Below are 13,991 nucleotides of genomic sequence, written 5' to 3'. Positions count from 1 at the left end.
ATACATATGACCTTCATTTTCTGTCATTATGAATCACATAATTTCTATAGTGCCCCATTTCATTTCATTTAATAATTTTTACACAAGAAATTATAATGATTTTCACATCAATGACTCAAGTCTGATTTCTATAAAGAAATCATTAACTACCTCATTCATCTCCAACATTAATGGATAGAGTCATTTTAACGAGTCTGATTTCTACCAAGAAATCATTGACTACACATTCAACTCATAACTTATACACAAGAAATTAAAATAGTTTTAATATCAATGACTAAAGTCATTTTAACAAATCTGATTTCTATAAAAAAAATCATTGACTACCCCCATTCAACTCATAATTTCTACAAAAGAAATTGGAATGGTTTCAACATAAATGACTAGTGTCATTTTATAACACATCAGATTTCTATGAAAGAAATCATTGGCTCCATTCATCTAATAATTTCTATACAAGAAATTTGAATGGTTCCACCATAAATGACTAGTGTCATTTTATCACGTCCGATTTCTATAAAAGAAACGTAAATGACTAATGTCATTTTATCACGTCTGATTTCTACAAAAGAAATCATCTTATCAGTTGGATTTGAACAGGGGACCTCCCTTCCGTCACGCATCATTGCGTCTGAACTTTGAACCACTACACCAATGCGCCATTTCATTGTTGTATCGCTTTTATGACCTTTTGTCTTCTTTCTAGAGAAACTTAACTTTCTCTTCTTTTTGACTTAAACTCTGTCAAACAATGAATATATATACATTTAAAACCATAACTTATTATCATAATAAAATGTAATATATAAAACAATGTATAAATAAAGATATCATCTCTCTTTATTTATTAAATCATCCTACCATATTCTTATTAATTATATTGTTTAATTAAAAAGAAGGTATATATTATAATTAATTATTTTAAAACTGAAACCATATGTTTCAATTATAATTAATTTTAACACCATAAATTTTATAAAAATTGAAAGCTAACATATTAGTTACTTTTTTATTTTCATTCATTATTATTAATAATTTTAATAACCAAACAAATCTTTAAATAAGACTAGAACAAATTAAATTATTGTGTTCTAATTTATTTTCTATATAACATTTGTATAATGAATATACAAATTAATGTTTCTTGAGAAAATTTTCATATAAAATTATATTAGCTTATAAAACTAAGCTTTAACAGCATAAGAACATATGTGTTAATAATCAAACATATTTATATGCAATAAAGACTTATCTTTATTTGTTGATTCCTTGAGATGAATCTTTTCCATTTTTTTTGAAATGAACATCATCTCTTCCGCAACACCGCGACTCGTATTTCTGAAACATCAAAGACAAAAAATATATTCGATGGTGCAAGCTCTTAAATAGCTTAGCACAAATGGAACTGTTTTAAGATTGTTAGAAATCTTGTCTTGAAAAATAACAGAAATATATATATAAATTGTGTTACAAATAGATGAAATAAATAAAATATATGAAAAACAATATCACCGAATAAATTATTGATTCGAGGCATGTGCTTAGCACATTTCCCTTAAAACAGTTCCACCGTCTCCCCATGTGCTAGAGCTTATCACAGATGGCTGTCTCCCAAGGTACAACGAATCTAGTAGTGATTCAGCACCGGAATCACTACACAACGAGCTTGATAAAGTACCTGAACTATCACCGGGTTTCAACGGAAAATATCGAGCGAAGAACTCGAAGAACACTCACAAAACAAGAAGAAAACTTTTGGAATTCTAGAGTGAGAAAGTTGAAGGATGAAGTATCTGTAAAATGAAATAATGAATGGGTATATATTGCTGAGAATTAAACCTGTAAATAAAACCATCCAAACGTTTAGTAGCAATAAATATTGCTCATTCATTTGTTAATTAATCCATAACTAATTAACATCAGCCTATACGTTGATTTGCAGAAATGCAATGTTAGACATTCAATGCTAATGCTAGCTAATTGAAGAGTCCATACGTTAGCCAATAGGCCAATTAAAGCTAAATGTTTATCCTAACATTATGCTTTAATTTTCTAATTAGGCATTAAATATTAATTAAACAATTAATATTTAATTATAATTTGGATTAAATTCACCGTTAATTCACGTTTGAATTTGTGTGAATTTTATTTGATTTTATTTATTTACAATCTTATTTCCATTCATTAATGGAATTAGCTTAATTCCAACACAAGTTAATTTGGCCAATTTATATTTATTGATAACATCCAACTCAATAAAAATTATTTATTTAAATGGGATCTGTAACCATCTACATTATATATATTTATACAAAATTACTTTATTTGTGATTTGCATAGATCCAATCCGATCCCATATCAATTTATCATGTGATCAATTTATTTAATTTTTTTTTAAATGATTAGACCATTTTAGATTACACCTTTTGTAATGCCATTGCATTGAATTGCTTTGTATTAAGACTTAAGAGTTGAGACTGATGAAAATATAAATAAATTTAAAGACTGTGGAAGTATGTAAAAGGTATTCTCATTACAGTCTGAATAATATTTATAAAGTGATCCAAATCAAATTTCTATTTAAGATAAATAACTATGTACTTTGTCTAAACATTAAATAAATAGCCAAAGGACAATTAATTGATTGGAAATAGATGATGATGATAATTATAATAATACAAATATAGCCGACCATGACCATGACATTGACGCCCAACAATAAGAGAGAGGAAGAACAAATATCCCTCATGATCTTCAAGTTCTAGTCCACTACAAGAAATTGTTATTTTACAATAAGACATTTGTATAAGAAAATAATTGCATGCTTACAATGAACGATTACAACTTATTTTTATAACAACTCCAATATATCAAATTGCAACTTCAACGTGTTACAGATTACATATTTCAAATTAAAAAAAAAAACTTCAAAACTACATTTTTAGCAAATATACTACCAAATTTGTTGCATAATACATCTTGTCCCTAGCGACAGTTAATGTTAGAGGAAAATAGTATGTTTCATATTTACACGTATTAGTAAAAAAAAAAAAAAGGGGGTAAAAATTGAATTTTTTGTTTGGCATTAGTTGACACCCAAAGTTTGATAGACATATAAACTGTTAGAAATCTTGTCTTGAAAAATAACAGAAATATATATATAAATTATGTTACAAATAGATGAAATAAATAAAATATATGAAAAACAATATCACCGAATAAATTGTTGATTCGAGGCATGTGCTTAGCACATTTCCCTTAAAACAGTTCCACCGTCTCTCCGTGTGCTAGAGCTTGTCACAGATGGCTGTCTCCCAGGGTACAACGAATCTAGTAGTGATTCAGCACCGGAATCACTACACAACGAGCTTGACAAAGTACCTGAACTATCACCGGGTTTCAACAGAAAATATCGAGCGAAGAACTCGAAGAAACACTCACAAGACAAGAAGAAGGCCTTTTGGAATTCTAGAGTGAGAAAGATGAAGGATTAAGTGATGTGGTTTTTTTTGTCCATCGAATGGTGTGAGATAGAATGCCTATTTAGATTGTTGAAATAATAAACTGTTAATTAAATCATCAATTGATCCAACGGTTGGCATTGCTTGCCTCTTCATTTGCCTTAATATTTCTTCTTAATGAAGGATAATTGTTTGCCAAAATTAATGAAGACATTTATTTTGCAATACTCACGTTACATGGTTTTTTAATCTGTTAATAATAATAATATTAAATTATCATAACAATTAATAATAATAACAAACTCATGTAAGTCACACTACAAATTAACAACATTTTGTTAATTGGTCATCAAGGCATTTTTGATTAATTAATTTAAATTAATTAATTCAAACATTTGGATCAAATTTCACCCTATAATTCACATTTGAATTTCACATGAAATTGATTTAATTTTATTACCCATATTCTAATTTCCATTCATTAATAGAATTTATAGAATTAGTTTAAAAATTCCAACAATCCCCCACATTAATGGAAATTGAAAGATTAACCCGGTGAAGGTTCAACAGTTGAATTCTACATAGGATAGGTAGGTGTAACCCTTTGAACCTTCCCTTGTGAAAGCATATAACTTTACTAGCTGATTAGTAGACTCGATGTCCTTGAACTATTCTGCCTTTTGTGTAAACGATTACACACTTTCACATAGAATTCTCCCTGATACATGTCAAACTCTCATGGTTGTGTCCATTTTGGCCATGGAACACGCGCCTGGTTCTGTGAGAGGGTCTAGAATTGAGCCGTGCAATTCCTTCGAAGCGGCCCCACTTCTCCCTCACATAGGTGATCTCTTTGCTCACAAAGAATCATTAAAAGCGATATGCTTATCCTCGTCAAAATATATATTGTTTTATTATAGGATTAATCCTCAACAATAACTTTCCAAGTCAGTACAATTAGGTTGTCCCATTGAACCTAGTTCTTGGGATCTCCAGTCTGCATAGGTTGGGTTTTCCTTCATACCAACTTATAGTAGGCTCATGTCTCAAAAGACTTCAAACTATCTCTCTATTCAATAATTTGATTAGTGGATCCACAATGTTATCTTTGACTTACATAGTCAAATTTGATAACTCCATTAGAGAGTATAGTCTAATGACATTATGTCTAAGACGTGTATGTCTAGACTTGTCATTGACTCTAAGTTTATCTAATTTCAAATTATTATTACAATAGTTAGAAATTTCTGATAATCTTGGAATATCTTCTAATAAGAAGTATAGTCATTCGTACATGCTTACCATTTAAACATTTTATTTTTTATGAAAATATTGTTTACTTGGCTAACTAGTAGACAAAATGTCTTTGAACTATTCTGCCTTCGTGTAAACGATTATATATTTTACATAAAAATATTTTATTTTTCGACATAAGTCAAAAATATAGATTATAACGTTTAATCTATCCATCATAAGTTTATTAGAAGATTTCCATGCGTAGATTGCACTTCTAAGTGTAAACATATTCACTTTAAGACGTAAAGTCTTTCATTTAATAATATCAATATATCATTTGATAACAACATGATATTTTGTTTAGTGCAATTCATATCCTTTATGGATTTAACAATTTTTATCGTAATTTTCAACGATAAAAATATCGTACAAAAGACACGTAATGAAATAATTTTCATTGTCTTCATGATATATATAATTGTCACATTCACTTTTTAATAAAAGTATGATCAAATTTTCATATCATTATTATAAAATTTGTTATAAGTCATATCAAGACTTTATAAACTTTCTTTTTCATTTATTTCATAAAATTCTTTTGAAGACATTGGTTCTTCAAAATTTTATGAAAATAATGTCAAAATATGACACGTTTCTTGATTTCAAAATCCTCAAATCTAAAATATCGATTTGAACACCAACTTAGCAAATATAAACAAGACATTTCTTGTTATTTTATTTCTTTTTATAAAGTTGCGCAACTTTATCTTTTATAGAGAACATGTTTCTCTAACAACAAATTATTTTAACATTTATCATAATATACACAATCATTTTTGTGTTATAATCAATAAAAATATTTGCCCCCACATTCGTGTTGGTATCCTTTTTAAATCACACACATTTGTATAATTTAAATCAAGATTTTCTAATCAAGAAATTGTCACACAATTCTTTTACAAATTTCTTTTGTTATACTTATCATACATTGAATAAGATAACTATATTATAAATATTTAATTAAATAAATCATAATTTCTATACAAGAGATTAGAATGTTTATTCATTTATAAATCATTCTTCACATAATCTCTACATAAGAAATTAAAAATATTTAATCAATTAAAATATTTATTTCAACACTTAATTTCTATAAAAGAAATTAGAATATTTAATCAAATAAATATTCACCATATCACATGATTTCTACAAAAGAAATCATAATGTTTCAAGCACCTTTGACCGAAGTCGCTTAAACATTTATTTCCGGTTGCACGTTTGCATCCCGTAATATCGGCACGTTTGCCACAATATTCTCAAATCAAAGAAGACTTTACTTGTAATTATTTGATTTCAAAATTATCAAATTAAGTAAGTCTTAATGATGCAATTGGACAATGTATATCAAGTATCTTATATTAAACCAAAGTTAATATATATATATATATATATGATATTATATATTATTGCTTCTTTTATTTTAGTCACCACGATGACGAAACAACTATAATATATATAGTCAATAACATAGAAACGTAATCAGATAAATAACATTTCATATATATTATTAAACAAATATATATACAACTTCATTTATCATTAAAAATATCGTTTAAAAAATATATGATAATTAATTAGAATGTTGATCATTTATTTTTAATCAAATATAAAACTAACTAATTATATGAATAAATATTCATGTCATCAATTATTCGTTTCTTAATTAATTAGATGACCTTTAACATTCTATAACCAATCTTTGTCAATCAAAGAACACATGATTTGTGACGAATTTCAAAATTATCTATTAAAATAAAAATAGATAGAAAATAAATCTTAATTTATATATATATATATATAAATTTCTAGATAATCATACTTATTATGAATAACATGAACCATCATATTATTAGCTAATATGCATGATTTATATTAATAATCAATTAGCACATAATCAAATTAAATATAACTACAAATATATTTCATATCTTAATCGAAGCACTTACATTGTCATGTTTTGAACAATAATCGACGTGAAACGACTATGCATGCTCAAAATAAATCTGAGTAGATTATTCTCACGGAGACTAATTTTCATAGTCGTGTCTCTTTAAATGAATGATTAGAATAAGTTTTAAAACAAATAACTTATTTAATCTCATTATACATATGACCTTCATTTTGTCATTATGAATCACATAATTTCTATAAAAAAAATCATTAGGATACCCATTTCATTTCATAATTTCTACATAAGAAATTGTTATGATTTCAACCTTCATGATTAATGTCATTTAGACAAATCATATTATATATTTATATATATATTATAAAAGTCATTATGAACACATTAATCTCATAATTTTTACACAAGAAAATTATAATGATTTCCACATCAAGACCTCAGGTCTGATTTCTACCAAGAAATCATTGACTACTCATTCATCTCTACACAAGAAATTAGAATGATTTCAACATCAATGACTTTAACAAGTCTGATTTCTACCAAGAAATCATTGACTACCCATTCATCTCATAATTTCTACACAAGAAATTCGAATGGTTTGAACATCAATGACTAAAGTCATTTTAACTAGTCTAATTTCTATCAAGAAATTATTGACTATCCATTCATCTCATAATTTCTACACAAGAAATTGGAATGGTTTCAACATGAATGACTAGTGTCATTTATAACAAATCAAATTTCTTATGAAAGAAATCATTGGCTCCATTCATCTAATGAATGGTTCCATCAAAGAAATCATTGGCTAAATGGGATTCGAACTAGGGACCTTTCGCCTCCTCACACCTTTGAGTCGTCTGAACTTTGAACCACTATGCCAATGCACCCTTTTCTTGTTGTATTACTGTTTACGACCTTTTGTCTTCTCTTTATAGAAACTTATTTTTCTCTTATTTTGACTTAAACTCTGTCAAACAAAATTGATAACTTAGTATCATAATCAAATGGTAAATATATAAGATAATTTATATGTACATATATAAATAGACTATATTTCGTTAATAATCAACATATCACATTCTTATTAATCATATTGCTTAATTAAAAAGAAGGTATATATTATAATTAATTATTTTAAAACTGAAACCATATGTTTCAATTATAATTAATTTTAACACCATAAATTTTATAAAAATTGAAAGCTAACATATTAGTTACTTTCTTATTTTCATTCATTATTATTAATAATTTTAATAACCAAACAAATCTTTAAATAAGATTAGAACAAATTAAATTATTGCGTTCTAATTTATTTTCTATATAACATTTGTATAATGAATATACAAATTAATGTTTCTTAGAAAATTTTCATATCAAAATATATTAGCTTATAAAGCTAAGTTTTAACAGCATAAGACATATGTGTTAATAATCAAACATATTTATATGCAATAAAGACTTATCTTTATTTGTTGATTCCTTAAGATGAATCTTTTTCATTTTTTTCCGAAATGAACATCATCTCTTTCGCAACACCGCGACTCGTATTTCTGAAACATCAAAGACAAAGATTTTCGACGGCAAAAGCTACTAAATAACTTAGCACACGGAAGTGTTTTAAGATTGTTAGAAATCTTGTCTTGAAAAATAACAGAAATATATATATAAATTATGTTACAAATAGATGAAATAAATAAAATATATGAAAAACAATATCACCGAATAAATTGTTGATTCGAGGCATGTGCTTAGCACATTTCCCTTAAAACAGTTCCACCGTCTCTCCGTGTGCTAGAGCTTGTCACAGATGGCTGTCTCCCAGGGTACAACGAATCTAGTAGTGATTCAGCACCGGAATCACTACACAACGAGCTTGACAAAGTACCTGAACTATCACCGGGTTTCAACAGAAAATATCGAGCGAAGAACTCGAAGAAACACTCACAAGACAAGAAGAAGGCCTTTTGGAATTCTAGAGTGAGAAAGATGAAGGATTAAGTGATGTGGTTTTTTTGTCCATCGAATGGTGTGAGATAGAATGCCTATTTAGATTGTTGAAATAATAAACTGTTAATTAAATCATCAATTGATCCAACGGTTGGCATTGCTTGCCTCTTCATTTGCCTTAATATTTCTTCTTAATGAAGGATAATTGTTTGCCAAAATTAATGAAGACATTTATTTTGCAATACTCACGTTACATGGTTTTTTAATCTGTTAATAATAATAATATTAAATTATCATAACAATTAATAATAATAACAAACTCATGTAAGTCACACTACAAATTAACAACATTTTGTTAATTGGTCATCAAGGCATTTTTGATTAATTAATTTAAATTAATTAATTCAAACATTTGGATCAAATTTCACCCTATAATTCACATTTGAATTTCACATGAAATTGATTTAATTTTATTACCCATATTCTAATTTCCATTCATTAATAGAATTTATAGAATTAGTTTAAAAATTCCAACATAAACTTTGTGTTTATTATTTTTTAAATAAATATAACTAAATCAAATACTATACTTCCTTGATGCAACATGGTCTATTTTATTTTATTTTTCATTAAATGATCATATGAATGTTCGACCTTCTACCAATGAATTAAACAAATAAGTTTTCACCACCAGGCTCTATATTTGGGATGATAAACTACTTTTGAAAAATGTTTGTTTTATATAAAAACAATTATTAATTATTAATTGTTTTGAGTCTATACTCTATATATATAGGTGATGAAAGCATGCAGTCCCTTTCGCCAACCACTTCCAGATCTGTTATTAAATATATATTACTGGTGAAGTATCAGATCTTCTTTCCTATTTTTTTATGACTAATTACTATTTATAGTCTTAGTTAGCTAGGCCAATTATGAAAACATTATTATTTTTTGGTTGAAATGTTTAGTTAAAATCATTAATTATCTTCAAACAAGGCATTCTAGCTATATAGATTTCAAGTCACTTGCCACTTCAATCTACATCAGTATGAATTGGTCATGAATCAAACACTAAGGAAAAAAAAATACTCTCCTTATTATACTGTTTTTTTTTTTATTTGGAATGACTATCATGGCTTTGTTCGAATTGAGGTTATTTGAATAACGTAAAGAGAAAAAAAAATAATGATGGTCAATGATTTTGGAGGTGATAATTATTTTTTGGTAAAAAGACTTAAATGATATTGATAAATATAAATAAAATAAAAATTAATAATTTAAAAGAGAGTATTTTAGTATTTTGATTAATGAAATGAGTGATATAATTGGTGATAAGTGATTGATTGAAAAATTGATTTGATATAGTTTAAAATAAAAATCCGTAACCAATAAGACCCAAGACACTAAGACACCTTTAATTAAAAAGTTCTTAATTAATAGTTATTGAGCCTTAGGTTATTAGTGAACAAAATAAGACCTATTAACACTTAAGTTATAGTTAACCTATGCATATACATAAATGTTGAAGTTAATTGGAGTTCACCAAATTTAAATTATTAGGCTTCTTCGTTCTTACAGGATTAATTGAGATTCTTTTAAAATTTACGATTTGAGATAATTTATTGTTAAAGTTATACAAAAACAATATTTTGTTTTAATGGTTTCAAGGGCCGTTATCTTATTATATACTTATTATCTACGTGAAATTTATAAATAAAGTATAATGTTATTAATTTAACTATCGAATTTTAGCAAATTAAGGATCTTTTCTATTGAATTTCAAAGAATCAATAGTAGCTAAATATTATGTAGATAATAAGTTAATGGTTTTTAAAGTTGTTAAAAATAAAATCTTGTTTTGTATAACTTTAACAATAAGGAATCTCAAATTATAAAATTTATAAGAAAATATTAAAAAAAAACAATGAAAAATTTGACCGTTAGTTCGACTATTTAAAACATATCTTCATAAAAATGCGAAAAGAAATATAAGAACATTATCATAAGTTGGGCTTGAATTAGAACAATTGAGCAGCCCATTTGAAGGAGTACACATTGGAGAAAGTAACATCTTGATTTTAATGTGGACCTAAGAGTCTGGGCTTTTCTGCAAATGAATAAGGCATCGAAATTAGTGGTGTGAATTGTGAAACATAAAAGTTTTCAAAATAAAATAAACTAAAACATATTTTAATGAAATAAAACATAAGTCTTAAACAATCCCGGTCCAAAAGCCAACTTTCATCCTTCATTAATTGCATTCTTCAGCAATTGTTAAAACATGAAAACAAATAACATTATCAATGACATTTTTTTTAACAATTGTCCAACCCTTAACATAAACCATAAATTAGTTCATCAAAAACCAATTACCCCAAAGGCCATGTGTAAAAATGACAAAGATTATTGTTTTTTCTTAATAGCATTCTTAAGCAATACAAAAATTCTCAAATCATGAATCTAATACTTAAGACAATTCACACAAAAATAAACAACTTAGTCCTTTTAGCAATTGTCCAAACTTTAACCTAAAACCCAAAATAGGTCATGAAAAAAAAAGAGCCAAAAATACTAAAAGGAATTATATAACACACATTTATTTATTTTTTAATGTTGGAATACATTCATTTTTGCTAATTCAAATAAATTAAGTTTACCTCAACCATTGTAGACAACGGGTCAAGGAGAAGTTGACAATAAGAAAAAAAATCCACTTAAGAAGAATCAAAGTCAAGAAAATGTAGATATAGTTTATCTTAAAAACAATTTATACAACTAATATACTTTTTTGTTTTTATTTTGAATATATATAAAGATTTGATAATAAAATTAAGGTTAAATACTTTAGTTTAATATAAATAAACCCCTAAACTTGAGAGCAGGAGAGCTGTTTAGTTGATTAGAAGAGAAAAATCATTTTTTTTTTGTTCAAAATATTAAATAACAGTGTAATTGAAAAAGAATAATAATTTTTAAATATAATAAAAAATATATAATAATAAATTTATAGTAAAATAAAGATGATATAATTTAAATAAATGATAATTTCATTTTTTAGTTATTTTATAAATATTTAGATTATTTTATAATATTGTTGGTAAAAGTGGAGTTAAATGTTAATTCATTTTTAAATTATACTGAATAATTTATCACCCTACAAGTATATCTAGTTTAATGTTAAATATTTGTTTTATTTAATAACTCAATTTATGGATAAAAATATAATTTATTTATTTTTTTTTATAAAATTTAAATATAAAATAATATTATAATGATTAAATTTCCATATAATATATTTTTGTCTACTAAAATTTCCTGCCAAAATTAAAATCTAATAAATAATCTTAAATTAAAATATAAATTAACTTAACAAATCATTTACATGTTGATGGTGTAATAGTATTTTGACTAATTTGTTCAAAAATAAATTATTTTCATTTTGACAAATATATTACTAAATTATAGAGTTGAACATCTGGAACTCGAGATCCTTTCCTAAGACCTGGATCAATCATTAGTGTCGTGAAATTTGTATTCATAATAGTATTAAAGGAGTCGTGTCACATAATATGATTTTCTTTTATTTATTATTTAGTTTTTAATAAAATTGTTTAATGCATTTTAAATTAAAATATAAGTTCAAAAAGTTTAATACACTTTAAATTAAATTTATTTATTTATTTATAAATATACTAATAAATAGATATATTTTTTAGAGTCACGTTCTCCTGTGCTTCTCTACGCATAAAATTTGATGAAATAACATTAAAGATGCCCCTAATTATTAAAAGTGTCAGCCCATAAAAAAATGTTGGTAACACGTTTAATTTTTTTCGGACGATTTTTACCATGATGCGAGACATCCACAATCGCGAGACGAAAATATTTTTTTATAAAAAAAAAATAAATCGTCCGCGAATGCCGGTTACGTCTCGCAACAGGGGCATTTTCGTCCAAAAAAATAAAAGTGTTCCCAACGCTTTTTTTTTATGCGCGGACACTTTTAGCAATTAAAGGCATCTTTAGTGTCGTTTCATAAGATGTATATAACATAACTATCAACTATAACTATAAATAAATATATATATTGTTTTATTTAATATATTATAGGTAAATTTTCAATGTTAATTTATCATTTAATCTTAAATAATAAAACCATTTCATTAATTAATTATTATTTTTTAAATAAAAAATAACTATAATATGTTTCTTCATTCAAACAAAAGAAATCATAAAATAAAGTTTGATATTAAAGTATCTCAACAATAAAATAATAAAATTAATAAAATTAAAATTAAAAAACAATAAAATAAATATATTATATAAGTTATTTATAATTAACAAAATTATAATATTAAGTACGATTATTAGTATTTACAATATATGGATTAGTTTTCATTAATATTAATCAACCATTTGATTTAGATAAAATCAAAATAAAGTCTATGGTTGAATTGTTTTCCTTTACCCTGTTCGGTCACCGACTAACAGAGACGTGCACCGCTATCGTCTTTCATTCCATCCGGATAAGTCTCCAGACAAAAATTTCGGCACAGGAAAGACCGAACTACCCCTGTCACCTAATCGTGCTCCGCCGCCAACTCCGGTCACCTCCGACGACTGAGATCCATCAGGTTTCCCCTGAACATGTCTCGGCCTTTCCTCTTCTTCTTCATAATCAGGAGGCAATCTTTCAAAAATAGCATTAGCAAAAGAAGCAGCTATCAAAGTGACCGGTCCAAAAGCAATTATAGGCCCAGCCACACAACCTCCGACCACTTGCCCTTGCCCTCCGGCCATAAATATAGACAACCCACCGGCGGTCGGAGGTGCAGGAGGGGGTAAAACGGTCCCAGTTAGCGATAAAATATCAAACCTTCCTTGAAGTGTAACCACACTCCCTGGTGGAGCCTCCCCCACTTGTTTAACCGATACTTTGGAAACCGATCCGGTGCCGCTAATTACAGAAACACCCCTGCCCCTTCGTAGGGCGTAATTAGAGACGCTCTCGAGGACGTCGGTTCCTTCTGAGATCTCTAGCACGTGAGAACGAAGAGAGTTGGGGCTGTCACGTGTGATTATAATCGGCGGTTTCGGTTTGTTCCTCGAACCGGTAGGGCGGCCACGAGGTCGACGTATAGTAGCAGCGGTTGCGTCTGCTTCGGCGTTAGAGGAGACCGGCGGCGGGTGCAAGTGAAGGTCTTGAGGTCTTAAAAGTTGATGATGAAAAAATGGACGACGGGAAGAAGAGTTGTCCATGTTTGATTTCAGTATTCATGCAAACTAATTATAATTAAAGAATTGAAGAAGATAGACACTCATATATATATATATATATATAAATGAAGTCACTCATTTAGTTCAAGAGATCCGCTAGA

At 27.1% G+C, this 13,991-nt stretch overlaps 1 protein-coding gene across 1 annotated transcript; it reads right to left on the bottom strand.

The window, feature by feature from the left end:
- Positions 1 to 13,011: 13,011 nt before the first annotated feature.
- On the bottom strand, positions 13,012 to 13,991 carry LOC124932395 (AT-hook motif nuclear-localized protein 25-like). Its single transcript, XM_047473014.1, has one exon. It carries the CDS (start codon positions 13,870 to 13,872, stop codon positions 13,117 to 13,119), a length of 756 nt encoding a protein of 251 aa, XP_047328970.1. The 5' UTR covers positions 13,873 to 13,991; the 3' UTR covers positions 13,012 to 13,116.

This window comes from Impatiens glandulifera, chromosome 3 (genome assembly GCF_907164915.1).
Source record: "Impatiens glandulifera chromosome 3, dImpGla2.1, whole genome shotgun sequence".
NCBI classification, from domain to species: Eukaryota; Viridiplantae; Streptophyta; class Magnoliopsida; order Ericales; family Balsaminaceae; genus Impatiens; species Impatiens glandulifera.
Note: the sequence above shows the minus strand (reverse complement) of the source record. Positions and strands in the feature narration are given on the sequence as shown.

Excerpts from the sequence above, each read along its gene's own strand:
- LOC124932395 (XM_047473014.1), bottom strand. The coding sequence starts at position 13,872 with ATGGACAACTCTTCTTCCCGTCGTCCATTTTTTCATCATCAACTTTTA.